The sequence below is a fragment of the Heteronotia binoei genome, chromosome 21 (genome assembly GCF_032191835.1).
Source record: "Heteronotia binoei isolate CCM8104 ecotype False Entrance Well chromosome 21, APGP_CSIRO_Hbin_v1, whole genome shotgun sequence".
Lineage (NCBI taxonomy): Eukaryota > Metazoa > Chordata > Lepidosauria > Squamata > Gekkonidae > Heteronotia > Heteronotia binoei.
The window spans coordinates 187,885,915-187,898,999 of record NC_083243.1 but is presented as its reverse complement, the minus strand read 5'-3'; the positions used below and the strand labels follow the sequence as shown (position 1 = coordinate 187,898,999).

General features: G+C 43.3%; 1 protein-coding gene across 1 annotated transcript in view; it reads left to right on the top strand.

Moving 5' to 3' along the window:
* TFCP2L1 (transcription factor CP2 like 1) overlaps nucleotides 1–12,259 on the top strand; it is a 103,122-nt gene extending 90,863 nt beyond the window's left edge. Inside the window, exons 14-15 of the mRNA XM_060261873.1 lie at nucleotides 10,935–10,986; nucleotides 12,118–12,259. Of these exons, the coding sequence (XP_060117856.1) occupies nucleotides 10,935–10,986; nucleotides 12,118–12,155 (90 nt within the window). The 3' untranslated portion in view covers nucleotides 12,156–12,259. The remainder of the gene's footprint in view (nucleotides 1–10,934; nucleotides 10,987–12,117) is intronic.
* Nucleotides 12,260–13,085: the final 826 nt, after the last annotated feature.

Below are 13,085 nucleotides of genomic sequence, written 5' to 3'. Positions count from 1 at the left end.
TCGAACGCCCGCTGGCACTTTGGGGACCAATTTAGGTTGGCATTTGCTTTCAAAGCATGGACGCCTTTGCCCCTTAGTCTTTAACAAGTCAGTTAGGGGTAGGGTGACCTCTGCAAAATTGTTTATAAATCCTCTGTAAAAATTTGCGAAATCGAGGAAACTTTGGAGTTGTTTGCATGTCTTGGGGGCTTCCCACTCAACTACCGCTCGCACCTTAGCAGGGTACATCCCCAATCCTCCTGCTGAGACCCTCCTGCTGACAAGAAGTCAAGTTCCGTGTTGTGAAATTCACATTTCTAAAATTTGGCAAACAGTTTATTATCATAGAGGTTCTGCAAGACTTGGCGCACTAACTGGACATTGGAGGGGAGGTCTTGTGAAGAAAGTAAAATGTCATCCAGGTAACAGACCACGCCCTTGTAGAGGAACTTGTTTAACACTTCATTAATTAAGTTCATGAAAACCCCTGGGGCCCCCTTCAAGACGAAAGACATCACCAGGTACTCGAATTGGCCTAGGGGGTTGTTGAAGGTGGTTTTCCATTCGTCCCCCTCCCGGATGCGGACTCGGAAGTATGCATCTCTAAGATCTAACTTTGTAAAAATCTTCCCCTGTGAGAGTTTGCTTAACAGGTCTCTTATGAGGGCAAGGGGGTATGCGTTACTCATGGAGATGGCGTTCAGGCCTCTAAAATCCATGCACAGCCTCAAACTGCCATCTTTTTTCTTGCGAAAGAGAACTGGGGCTGTGTGTAGAGATTTGGCTGGTCGGATAAATCCCTGTTGTAGATTTATGTCCAAGAATTTCTTTAGCTCCTCCCTCTCTGACCTACTCATGGAATACAGTTTTGACTTTGGCAGGGGTTCCCCCTCCACCAACTCTATGGCACAGTCTGTGGGTCTGTGAGGGGGAAGTTCGTCTGCTTCCCGCATGTCAAACACCGCTTGTAAGTCTTGGTATTCAGGGGGAATGGAAGAGACTTCCAGCACCGTTAAGCACAGTTTCTCGACTTGGGCGGGGGGGTGGTTGGGGGCCCCAATCTGCACTCCAACAGTGTTTATCACACCCCCTGTCTTGGAAATAGATGGCATTCCTGCTCCATTGTATGAAGGAGTCGTGGTCCGCCAGGCAGTCCAAACTGAGGATTGCCTAGAATTTGGCAGAAGGTGCTATCACAAAAGTCCGGGGTTCCTAATATTCTCCCACTCCCAGGGCGCATACCTCTGTTACCTCAGTGCATGGCTTCCCCCTCATTGGTTCCCTGTCCATCTGTTCAAAGAGTAAGGGGTTTGGGAGTGGTTTTTTCTTAAATCCCAATGCCTTCACTAAACTTGGGGACAGTAGGTCCTTGGAGCACCCCGAGTCCAAAAGAGCCCAGATGCATAAGAACCTCTTAGTCACTGGGTTCACTAGGGTGATGGGCACAAAATACGAAGTTGCTGAGTTTCTCACCCGTAGTGGCGCGGCCGTCACATTGACCTGCTGCTGCACGCTCTTTACAGCAGGTCGTTGTTGTTTCCCAACAGCTGTTGCTCGTTGTCTTCTTCCCCCGCAGCCTCGGGGGCTGGGTCCCAGCAATGCAGTATGGCAGCCTTCCCCTTGCTGGATGGGGTCCCAGCGGGGCCTGATTTCTTCTTGGTCTTCCCCTTTGCTCAAGTGGCTGGTCTGGTTTCTTTCTGTTTGTGGGGGCATTCGTTGGCTATATGATTTTCTCCGCTGCACTTGAAAAACAGTCTGGCCTTTGTTAGATATCCTTTGTTAGAAATGAAATTCCGCAAGAGGATGAATATTTAGCAACATACATTATCACAGCGGCAAGAATAGCATTTGCCAGTTATTGGAGACAAGATAGTTGTCCAGGAAAAGTTGTGGTAATAGATAAGATATTCCAAGCCTCAGAAATGGATGTTCTATCTAATCTAATGAGAGGGGTGCAGAAAACAGACATGGATAAAAGATGGCGAAAATTTTATAGTTGGTTAAATAAAAATTATTTAGCGGGTTAAGAAAATTCTTTTTCTTTGTATCTTATATATATATATATATATATATATATATATAAAAATATTACTGTTAAATATAGAATGTAAAACTTTAGTATTTGAATGTTGAAGGATCTCTGAAAGCTTATTTCAGCCATGATCTACCTCTTTTAGCACAAATTGCAAGATATGTATTTTTCTTTTTTCTTCTTTTTCCTTTATTAAGATGTAAGATGTAGTTATTTGAAATTATTATGGATGTAATAAAATATATAATATTAAAAAAAATATGATTTTCTCCGCTGCACTTGAAAAACAGTCTGGCCCTCGCCCGGCGCTCCTTCTCCCCAGGGGTGAGCGAAGGCTCCTGGGGCGGTCTGCTTGGGGTGGGTTTCTGGACTTTCTCCTTTGAGTCTCGGGGCTTTCCGCCCCGCTGCTACTTGTGGTGGAGGGCTATGATCTTGTGGTGGTCTTCAACCTCACAGGCTAGCTGGATCCAGTTTATTAGCGACTGGGGGTCCCCTGTTTTGAGGGCTTCCCCAAAGACGCTGGAATTGAGACCTCTTTTGAATTGCTCAGTTCTGGCTCCATCATCCCAGTGGTGCACTTTTGCATTTAGGAGGCGAAACTCACTGGTATATTCTCTCACCGAGTTCGAGCCCTGCCGTAGATCTTGCAGGGCCGATATTGCATTAGTTTCTTGCAGGGGGTCTTCAAAGTGCCGTTGTAGAGCTCTGAGCAGCTCCCTAGTGGAATTCAGTGTGGGGGAGCAGACTTAGAAAAGTCACAAACCAGTCCACCACCACTCCCTCTAAGCAGCCCCCGATGTAGATCACTCCCGACTCCTCTGTTGGAAAGTTGCGCGCACACACGCTGAGGTGGTCCCTCACGAGCACCATAAAATATCCCAGCTTTGCTGGATCCCCACCAAATTTCGCTTCGTGGACACTCGGCTTTCTGGGCACTTGGTTCCTCCGGTACCTCTGGTGCAGGGGGAGGGGAAGGTTGATCGCTACCTGCCGGCACCCCTCCCCCCAGTGCTCCACCGCCCTGAGCAGCCGATGGTTCTCGTGCAGGAGGCGCCCCAGCGACCTGAGCAGCTACGTCTTGTAGTTTATGGGCGAGGTCTCTCATCTCCTGCACCAGGAACTCATTCATCGCCAGCATCTCATCTTGCAGTTGCCGGCTTTGCGATGCCAGCGCTTCGTGAATCCAGTCACCTGAGCTTTTGCTCACCCCGCTCCTATGGGAGTGCTCTATGTCTTCGCTCTCGTCGTCGAACCCCCATGAGTGGAAGGCTCTGTAGAGAACTGAGGACCTAGACCGGTGGGGGAGCCCCCGTATGTGTCTCCGATAATACTTTCCCGGAGATCCCTGGGCCCCCACTCCTTTTTCCTGACCGTAATGGAGGTGGGAACTAATTTCGGTCCCTCCGGTTTCGGTTCCTCCTCTACTGGTTTAGCTGGTTCTTCCTTAGCTTTGTCCTTCTCATCTCCCGACATTTTCGGGAATGGATAGGCAGCTAAGGTATTAGGTGAGTCTTAGCAATATGTCAGGACCTTGAGTCAAGGAATAACACAGTCCAATAATTCAGTAGTTTATTCCATAAGCAACATAAGGCAGTACATCATATTCGCTAAGACTAACATCTTAGCCCAGTGACTTGCCTTTTAACCCCTCGCCCCAACCATTACATTTCAATTGCAAACGCGGCAAAGCAGAGCGGGAACCGGGGATTTGGTGGGACCCCCTCCCACCCCAAGTTCAAGAGTCCAGGTGTCTAATCTATACTTTCCTAGCGTCTGACCTTGAGGAGGCTGGTGGAAACAGCTTGAATAATACATTCCCAAGATAAGCATACAGGGAGATGAGCTAAGCAAGAATGCACCCAAGCAATTTGGTTACAGTACAAAAGCATGGCAAGAGGAATACAGAGGAGATGACTCTTGACACCCATAAAATTTCAGATGGATTTTGCATAATTGGATGAATGCCATAGCAGTATGTATGGCACAGAACATTGGTAATGTTGTTATTGCTGTTTGCAATAATCTTGGTCATAGAATCATAGAGTTGGAAGGGGGCACACAGGTCATCTAGTCCAGCCCCTGCTCCATTCAGGATCAGCCTAAAGCATCTCTGACAAATAATCTTCCAGCCATGTTTTGAAGACTTCCAGTGAAGGGGAGCTCACCACCTTCCTAGGCAGCTGGTTCTACCTCTGAACTACTCTGACGGTAAAAATATTTTTCCTAATATCCAGCTGGTACTTTTCTGCTTGTAATTTGAGCCCATTGCATCAGGTCCTGTCCTCAGCTGCCAAATGTAACAGCTCCTTGCCCTCCTCTAAATGACAGCCTTTCAAATATTTAAGGAGAGCAATCATGTCCCACCTCAGTCTTCTCTTCTCCAGACTGAACATTCCCAAGGCCCTCAGCCTTTCCTCATAGGGTTCTTCCTCCAGGCCCTTGTTCATCCTCGCTGCTCTCTTTTGCACCCGCTTGATTTTCTCCACATCTTTTTTGAAGTGAGGCCTCAAGAACTGCACACACTATTCCAAGTATGGCCTGACCAAGGAAGTATATAGCGGATGCTATAGCCCTTTTGATACAACCCAGGATTGAATTTGCCTTTTTCGCCATGGCATCACACTCACTGCTCATATTTAGTTTACAGTTCACTAGTACCCCAAGATCTCTTTTGCACACACTACTTCCCAAAAGTGCATCCCCTGTCCAGTGTTTGTACTTCACATTTTTGTGGTCCAGATGTAAGACTTTGCACTTATCTTCGCTGAATTGCATCCTCTTTGCAGCCACCCACTTCTCCAGATTATCCAGATCTTGTTAATAAGAACATAAGAGAAGCCATGTTGGATCAGGCCAATGGCCCATCCAGTCCAACACTCTGTGTCACAGAAGAACATAAGAGAAGCCATGTTGGATCAGGCCAATGGCCTATCCAGTCCAACACTCTGTGTCACAGAAGAACATAAGAGAAGCCATGTTGGATCAGGCCAATGGCCCATCCAGTCCAACACTCTGTGTCACATAAGAACATAAGAGAAGCCATGTTGGATCAGGCCAATGGCCCATCCAGTCCAACACTCTGTCACACAGTGACCAATATATGTGTGTGTGTGTATACACACACACATATATACACACTGTGGCTAATAGCCACTGATGGACCTCTGCTCCATATTTTTATCCAATCCAATTTGTTGAATTTTAACTATCATAAGAACATAAGAGAAGCCATATTGGATCAGGCCAATGGCCCATCCAGTCCAACACTCTGTGTCACACAGTGGCCAAAAAACCCCAACCAAGTGCCATCAGGAGGTTCACAAGTGGGTCTAGAAGCCCTTCCACTTTGCACCCCCCTAAGCACCAAGAATACAGAGCATCACTGCCTCAGACAGTTCCAATAATATACTGTGGCTAATAGCCACTGATGGACCTCTGCTCCATATTTTTATCCAATCCCCTCTTGAAGCTGGCTATGCCTGTAGCTGCCACCACCTCCTGTGGCAGTGAATTCCACATGTTAATCACCCTTTGGGTGAAGAAGTACTTTTATCTGTTTTAACCCGACTGCTCAGCAATTTGATTGAATGCCCACGAGTTTTTGTATTGTGAAAAGGGAGATAAGTCTTTCTCTACTTTCTCCATCCCATACATAATCTTGTAAACCTCTATCATGTCACCCCGCAGTCGATGTTTCTCCAAGCTAAAGAGCCCCAAGCGTTTTAACCTTTCTTCATAGGGAAAGTGTTCCAAATTTTTAATCATTCTAGTTGCCCTTTTCTGCACTTTTTCCAATGCTATAATATCCTTTTTGAGGTGCGGTGAATTGAGGTGACCAGAATTGTACACAGTATTCCAAATGAGACCGCACCATCGATTTATACAGGGGCATTATGATACTGGCTGATTTGTTTTCACTTCCCTTCCTAATAATTCCCAGCATGGTGTTGGCCTTTTTTATTGCAATTGCACACTGTCTTGACATTTTTTGTGAGTTATCTACAATGACCCCAAGATCTCTCTCTTGGTCAGTCTCTGTCAGTTTACACCCCATCAACTTGTATTTGTAGCTGGGATTTTTGACCCCAATGTGCATTACTTGGCCACACTGAATCTCATCTTCATGTTGACGCCCACTCACCCAGCCTCAACAGATCCCTTTGGAGTGCCTCACAATCCTCTCTGGTTCTTACCACCCTGAACAATTTAGTGTCATCTGCAAACTTAGCTACTTCACTCCTTACTCCCAACTCCAAATCATTAATGAACAAGTTAATGAGCATGGGACCAAGTACTGAGCCCTGTGGCACCCCACTGCTTACCGTCCTCCACTGAGAAGACTGCCCATTTATACTCACTCTCTGCTTCCTATTAATTAGCCAGTTTTTGATCCACAAGAGGACCTTTTACTCCATGACTCTCGAGCTTACTAAGGAGCCTTTGATGAGGAACTTTATCAAAAGCTTTCTGGAAGTCAAGGTAAACAACATCTATCGGGTCCCCTTTGTCCACATGTTTGTTCACCCCCTCAAAGAACTGTAACAGGTTAGTGCGGCAAGATCTTCCCTTACAGAACCCATGCTGAGTCTTTCTCAATAACTCGTGTTCATCAATGTGCCTACTCATTGTCCTTGATAATGGTTTCTACCAAGTTTCCCGGTATTGAAGTCAAACTGACTGGCCTGTAATTTCCCGGATCTCCTCTGGAACCCTTTTTAAAGATGGGAGTGACATTTGCTACCTTCCAGTCCTCAGGAACAGAGGCAGATTTCAATGAAAGATTATTGTACATCTTTTTGTCATGAGATCCACAAGTTCACCTTAGAGTTCTTTCAGAACTCTTGGATGTATGCCATCCGGACCTGGTGACTTATTAGTTTTTAATTCGTCAATCAGTTGTAGGACCTCCTCTCTTGTCACCTCAATCTGACTCAGGTCTTTCAACACCCCTTCCACAATTAGTGGTTCAGGAGCGGGCAAACACTTTTAATCTTCCACAGGGAAGATGGAGGCAAAAAATGCATTCAGCTTCTCAGTCATTTCCCTATCCTCCTTCAGTAATCCTTTTACCCTTTGGTCATCCAAGGGCCCTACTGCCTCCCTGGCTGGTTTCCTGCTTCTAATATATTTGAAGAAATTTGTATTGTTGGTCTTTATGTTTTTTGCAATATGCTCCTCATAGTCCCTTTTTGCCTGCCTGATCACAGTCTTGCATTTGATTTGCCACAGCCTGTGTTCCCTTTTATTAATCTCACTTGGACTAGCTTTCCACTGCTTAAAGGAGTCCTTCTTACCTTTTATAGCTTCCATTACTTTGTTAACCATGCAAGCCTTTTCTTATACCTGTTTGTGCCTTTCCTAACTTGTTTTAAATAGGCTCCAAGCTTCCCCAAGGGTTTTGAATGTATTGACCTTTCCTTTCAGTTTCCTCTTCACATGCCTCCTCATCTCAGAGAATTTACCCCTTTTAAAGTTAAACGTGGTTGTGCTGGTCTTTTGGGGCAACTCCCTATTTATACAAATGGTGAAATCAATAATGTTATGGTCACTGCTCCCAAGCGGTGCGATCACTTTTACATCTCTCACCAAGACCTGGGCATTACTTAGGACCAAATCCAGCATCGCCCCACCCCTGGTAGGTTCTGTGACCATCTGCTCCATAGCACAGTCATTGAGAGCTTCTAGAAACTCCTCCTGGGTGTTTGCTACTCTTCCCAATTTGGTATCATCAGCAAATTTTATGAGCAACCCTTCCACCCCTCTATCCAGATCATTGATAAAAATGTTGAAATTTCAACAAGCCCTTCAGCACCCCACTGGACACCTCTCTCCGATCTGTTGAAACTCCAACGACAACCACTCTCTGGGTATGATCCTTTAACAATTTCCCAATCCACAAAAACTGTTCTATAGCCCAGTTCACAGTCTTCCGGTTTGCCCATCAGAATGTCATGGGGAACCTTCTCAAAAGCTTTACTGAAATCCAGATAAACCACATCAACAGAGTTCCCGCAATCCAAGCTTTGTTACTTGATGAAAGAAGGAAACCAGGTTGGTTTGGCAAGACCTGTTGGAGACAAATCCATGCTGACTTCCTCGAATCATCCTTCAGAAGCTCATAGATCAACCCCTTTAAAATCTGCTCAAGTATCTTTCCAGCAACAGAAGTCAGACCAACCAGCCTGTAGTTTCCTGGTTCATCTTTCTTCCCTTTTTTAAAGATTGGGATAATGTTTGCTCTCTTCCAATCTTCCAGGACATCCCTAGTCCTCCAGGAGGTCTTGAAGATGATGGACAAAGGCTCAGCTAATACTTTAGAAAGTTCTTTGAGCATTCTCAGGTTCACACCATCCAACCCAGGGGATTTGTATTCATCCAGTGTAGCTAGGTCCAATGGGCTGTTCTATAGCCTAGTTCACAGTCTTCCAGTTTGCCCATCAGAATGTCACGGGGAACCTTCTCAAAAGCTTTACTGAAATCCAGACAAACCACATCAACAGAGTTCCCGTAATCCAAGCTTTGTTACTTGATTAAAGAAGGAAACCAGGTTGGTCTGGCAAGACCTGTTGGAGACAAATCCAAGTACAGAAGTCATGTACTATCTAACATGCTTTGGACCACAGCTACTGCATGCTGTAATCTAACATGGAGTCAAGAATCTTTAAACTGCACTGAAGCCAGGGTGTTTAACATGCTTACTTCTCCACTGGATTGTGACCAAGGAACAACATTTTTATGAGGCTAAACATGTATATATAAATCCTGAAATAATTGGGCAAACTATTTTTTGGGAGAAATCTACTGCTGAGAGAGCTGCAGTGGTTGCCTGTTGTGTTCCGAGTTCGCTTCAAGGTGTTGGTATTAACCTTCAAAGCCCTTTATGGTCAGGGACCTGCCTATCTACGGGACCGCCTTTCCCCATATATCCCCCAGAGAGCACTGCGATCAGGGACAAAAAATCTGTTGTCTGCCCCTGGCCCAAAAGAAGCCAGGCTGTGTATGACGAGATCCAGGGCTTTTTCGGTGGCAGCACCAGAACTTTGGAATACTCTTCCAGAAGCCATAAGGGCCCTGCGGGATCTGTCTGCGTTCCGCAGGGCCTGTAAGACCGAATTGTTTAAACAGGCTTTTGCGGTTTGATTGAAAAAGGGCGGCCACCGGACATCTTACAGAACGCTGGCGATCATAGTCGAGAATCCAATACCGCCTATGCTGTACTGAAATAGCGCTATAGAATGGTTTTAAAGCTGATATATGTAAATTATGGGTTTATATGGCTTTTATATGGTTTTTATTGTATTTTATAATGTTGTAAGCCGCCCTGAGTCCGCTTGCGGAGAGGGCGGGATATAAATTGAAAGTAATAAATAAATAATAAATAAATAAGAATAAATAGTCCATAGTCCATGTTGTTTAATAGAGACAAAATTTGGTACTAGATAAATCGATACAGTAATCTTCCTTCCTTCTGTACATTTCCACAAACGTGATTTATTTCCCTCTATGAGGATATTTGCCGTGGAAATCAAGCAGTCTTTTCTAATTTTCCTGTGGTTGCATGCACTAGAATAACTTAAAGAAGTCTCGTTGCACATGACCTCTGAAGAACATAGGGACAGCAGGCAACTCAGAGAAAAGGACTCCCAGCCGGTTACAGATGCAACCAGTGATTTTTATTCTGAAAGTCTCCTTTCTGTCTCACTTGGATGGTTCTGAACCTTTTAATATTTGAATAGTCATGAAGTACTTTAAAGCAGTCTCTGGAAAGAGAATTGCCTTGCCCCAGCTCTGGTGCTGGATGGGGTGTGCTTCATTAAATATTTAGGTTACTTATTAACAACAACGATTGCTTTGTTTTTGTATTCAAGTTGGCAGGGCAGCCAAAGTGATGCAAACAAAAGGCACCAAATGGATGTTCTTCATGCATCGTTAGATGTGATGGGGGAGCAGCATTACCCTCAGTTTTCCCAGATATGTGGTATTCCACTGATATATGGAAGGAATCTGGGCTGGGGGAAAAAAGCAAGTGGAAGGAATTATTTTCTGTGAATCATCTAGCACAGGTTAAGGCTGACCAGATGTGGTGCACCAAGAGAGGATGGTGAAATTCTAGCTTCACTGACATGTAATCTTTCCAGTGGAAATGACAGCTTACTCCTTTATATCCAACGGACTTGGAGATATACAGCCTCCACCACAAACGTTCTCCTTGAACACTGTTAGAAACGAGACCATTAATCGGAATGTTCATCTCTTTGTGTTCTGGGGCCCAAGATAAGAATTTTATCTATTGCTGGGGCAGGAACAATGTTTGTTTGTTTGTTTGTTTATTTATTTATTACATTTGACTTATATCCCGCCCTCTCCGCAAGCAGACTCAGGGCGGCTCACAGTATCATTTACACAGTTAAACTAATAAAATATATAAAACCATAATTTACAATTCACAGTTTAAAAACATCTTACAATTTTTAAAAACCATTATATAGTGCTGAATCCATACATTATAAGCGGCATTAAAATTCCAAACAGTGATCACCGGCAATCTGTGTGATGTCCGGTGGCAGCCATCTTTCCATCAAGCATCGAAGGTTTGTAAATATAAATGCTCATGTCATGTGTAAAATTTTGCCTGATTCCCAAAATGGGTTCTTTGTAGATGATTCCATTGATTTTGGGTTTCTGGGAATACAGCATTTCCACACAGAATAAGAAAGGCATGTGAACACTTCTGCAAGACGTACTCTAGGAATTGTCTCGTGGTAGAGAAATGAGTCCTTATCTCAAGCTAGAATGGGAACCTCTCTCTACAACTGATCTCTCTGTACAAATATGACTATCTTCTGTGACGCTTAAATGGAACATGACCAAGATTGATTTCGGAAGAAAATTTTTAAAATATTTTATATTTGTTTTTATCCAGATGGTACAAAACTTCCAAGATGAGTCGTGTTTTGTCATCTCCACATTAAAAGGTATATGTATACTCACTCTCTCACACACATCAATTTTGGAATTACTTTCACCTGGAATAAGGGCCGCAGTGAAGTGACTGAAAATTGGCAGGCATAAAATGATTAGTACATGAACAGGGAGAATCAGAATAGAATACAGGATAGTACAATGTGTTAGAGAAGTAGAATACTGACTGATGATTAGCCTTATGGGGTACTAATGGAATGGTAGAAACTTCTAAAAGTGGACAAGTGAGCTTCTCATGGATGTTCTGGGTCCAACATCAGGGGCTCATTCCAGTACACTCACAGTAGCCAGATGGTTTCCATGGCACCCTTTTCAGAAAGCAATAATCATGCACAGCCGGCTGTTTTGTCAATGAAAGAGGAGTAGAAGGAACTAAATTTTGTTTTCCATCTGAATTCGTGATAGGTATGATTACTGCTTTTTGAAGAAAGCTCAATGTGCTTGCAAGCTTAGCAATGAAACTGGGAAGAGAAATAGTGTGCACGACACTACTTTGTGCACTTGTTTTTTCAATCAGGTATGCGTGCATAGAAGCCTACTTTGCACATATATGGCTCCTAGCTGGATTAAGGCATTAGTCTGCAGCAATTGATAGGGGGCATGGAAAAGACTCCATGCAAAAATGCAGCGGCACAAAGCCATCCTGCCTACAGCACTTATTTAGAGCAGTTTTTGGGCACAGATAAGATGGCCGTGGCAGGAACCTTTGCCTTCCCCCTAAAGAAGACATTCTCAAACTGCCGTTTCATTCGATTATTGATTTATTTGAATATTAAGTTATTCGGTAAATTTCATCCCCGCGTATTCAGTTCTTTTACAGACAGTGCAAAAAAGCTTTACCTCCACCAGTATGAAGTTAACAGTTTCTATTAATTGAAAATCTAGTACTTTCTTTTTTTTTACTTAACGTTATGTTTTCTTCCATATTTTCTCTCAAACGGATTGCATTTTCTAGCAAGCCATGCAAGGTGCCCATTCAGTAACAGAACCGTTTTATATGATGTTTATTGTACAGTTTGCGTCTGATGAAAGTACAGAATGGTAGAATGTTAATTCAGTCAGAGGAAAATAATCCCATAGATGTCAGTAAACAATGACAGTGTTTTTTCCACCTTCTTCTACAGCTGAAAGTAACGATGGCTACCATATCATTCTGAAATGACCACTTCTCTCTATCTGTTGGGACTTTCAGTGGCTTTACATTATGATGCCAATAACCCATATCACTGCAAGCAAGACTTGAAGAAAGATGGCAAACTCATTTGGATTAAAGTATTCCTGTCAACTGACTGCCATAACAAGAACAATAAAAGCCTCATAAATTTCAGAGCATTTGGGAACTGGCAAATAGCTTCAGAGATTGAAACTAATCTTCTATTTTTTTAGTGGTACGATGACATTTTTGGTTTTTTTATTCAGAACTGCCTTGTTAAGGGAATCTTAACGCATAAAACCCCCAAAAGCACTTCTTCCAATCCACCAGTGTCTGGAATTGAAGACCGAAAATCATCATCCTTGGATACTGATACGATTAGGCCCCTTATATATTCTCTTCTCTTTCTAGATAAAGTATTTGCAATTAGCAGTTGGCCATGGATGTCTGCAGTTAGCTTATATTACTATATTTTGTTTTTTGCCTTAGAGAAAAAGTACTGTTCTTGAAATTTCTGGTATAAGTGTGCAAAAGTGTACAAACTTTGGAGGGGAGGCACATCTCTTTAAGAAGTTGAAATTTTCAGAACAGTTCAAATATATGCAATACTGATTTTTCTTGTCAAACTTACTTTTCTACGCTGAGAACATGAGATGTATCATGTATAACTTAGCATGTAAATTACTACAGTTCAATATACTGGTGAAATTTAAGAAGACAACTGCCTTAGTTTTTGAACTATTGCAGATAAATCCTGTTTCAGAAATGCAGCTGCAAGCTGCTGCATCCTAAGGTACTGAAGTATAAGTTCTTGCAAAGTCAGAAAAGAAAGACTGAAAAATAAAGTCAAAGACAACATTTTAGGATTCAGCACTATAGAAAATAAGAGGAAGGTTTTAAATGGCATATGCCATCTTAGCAGGGCAAAACCCCTCAATT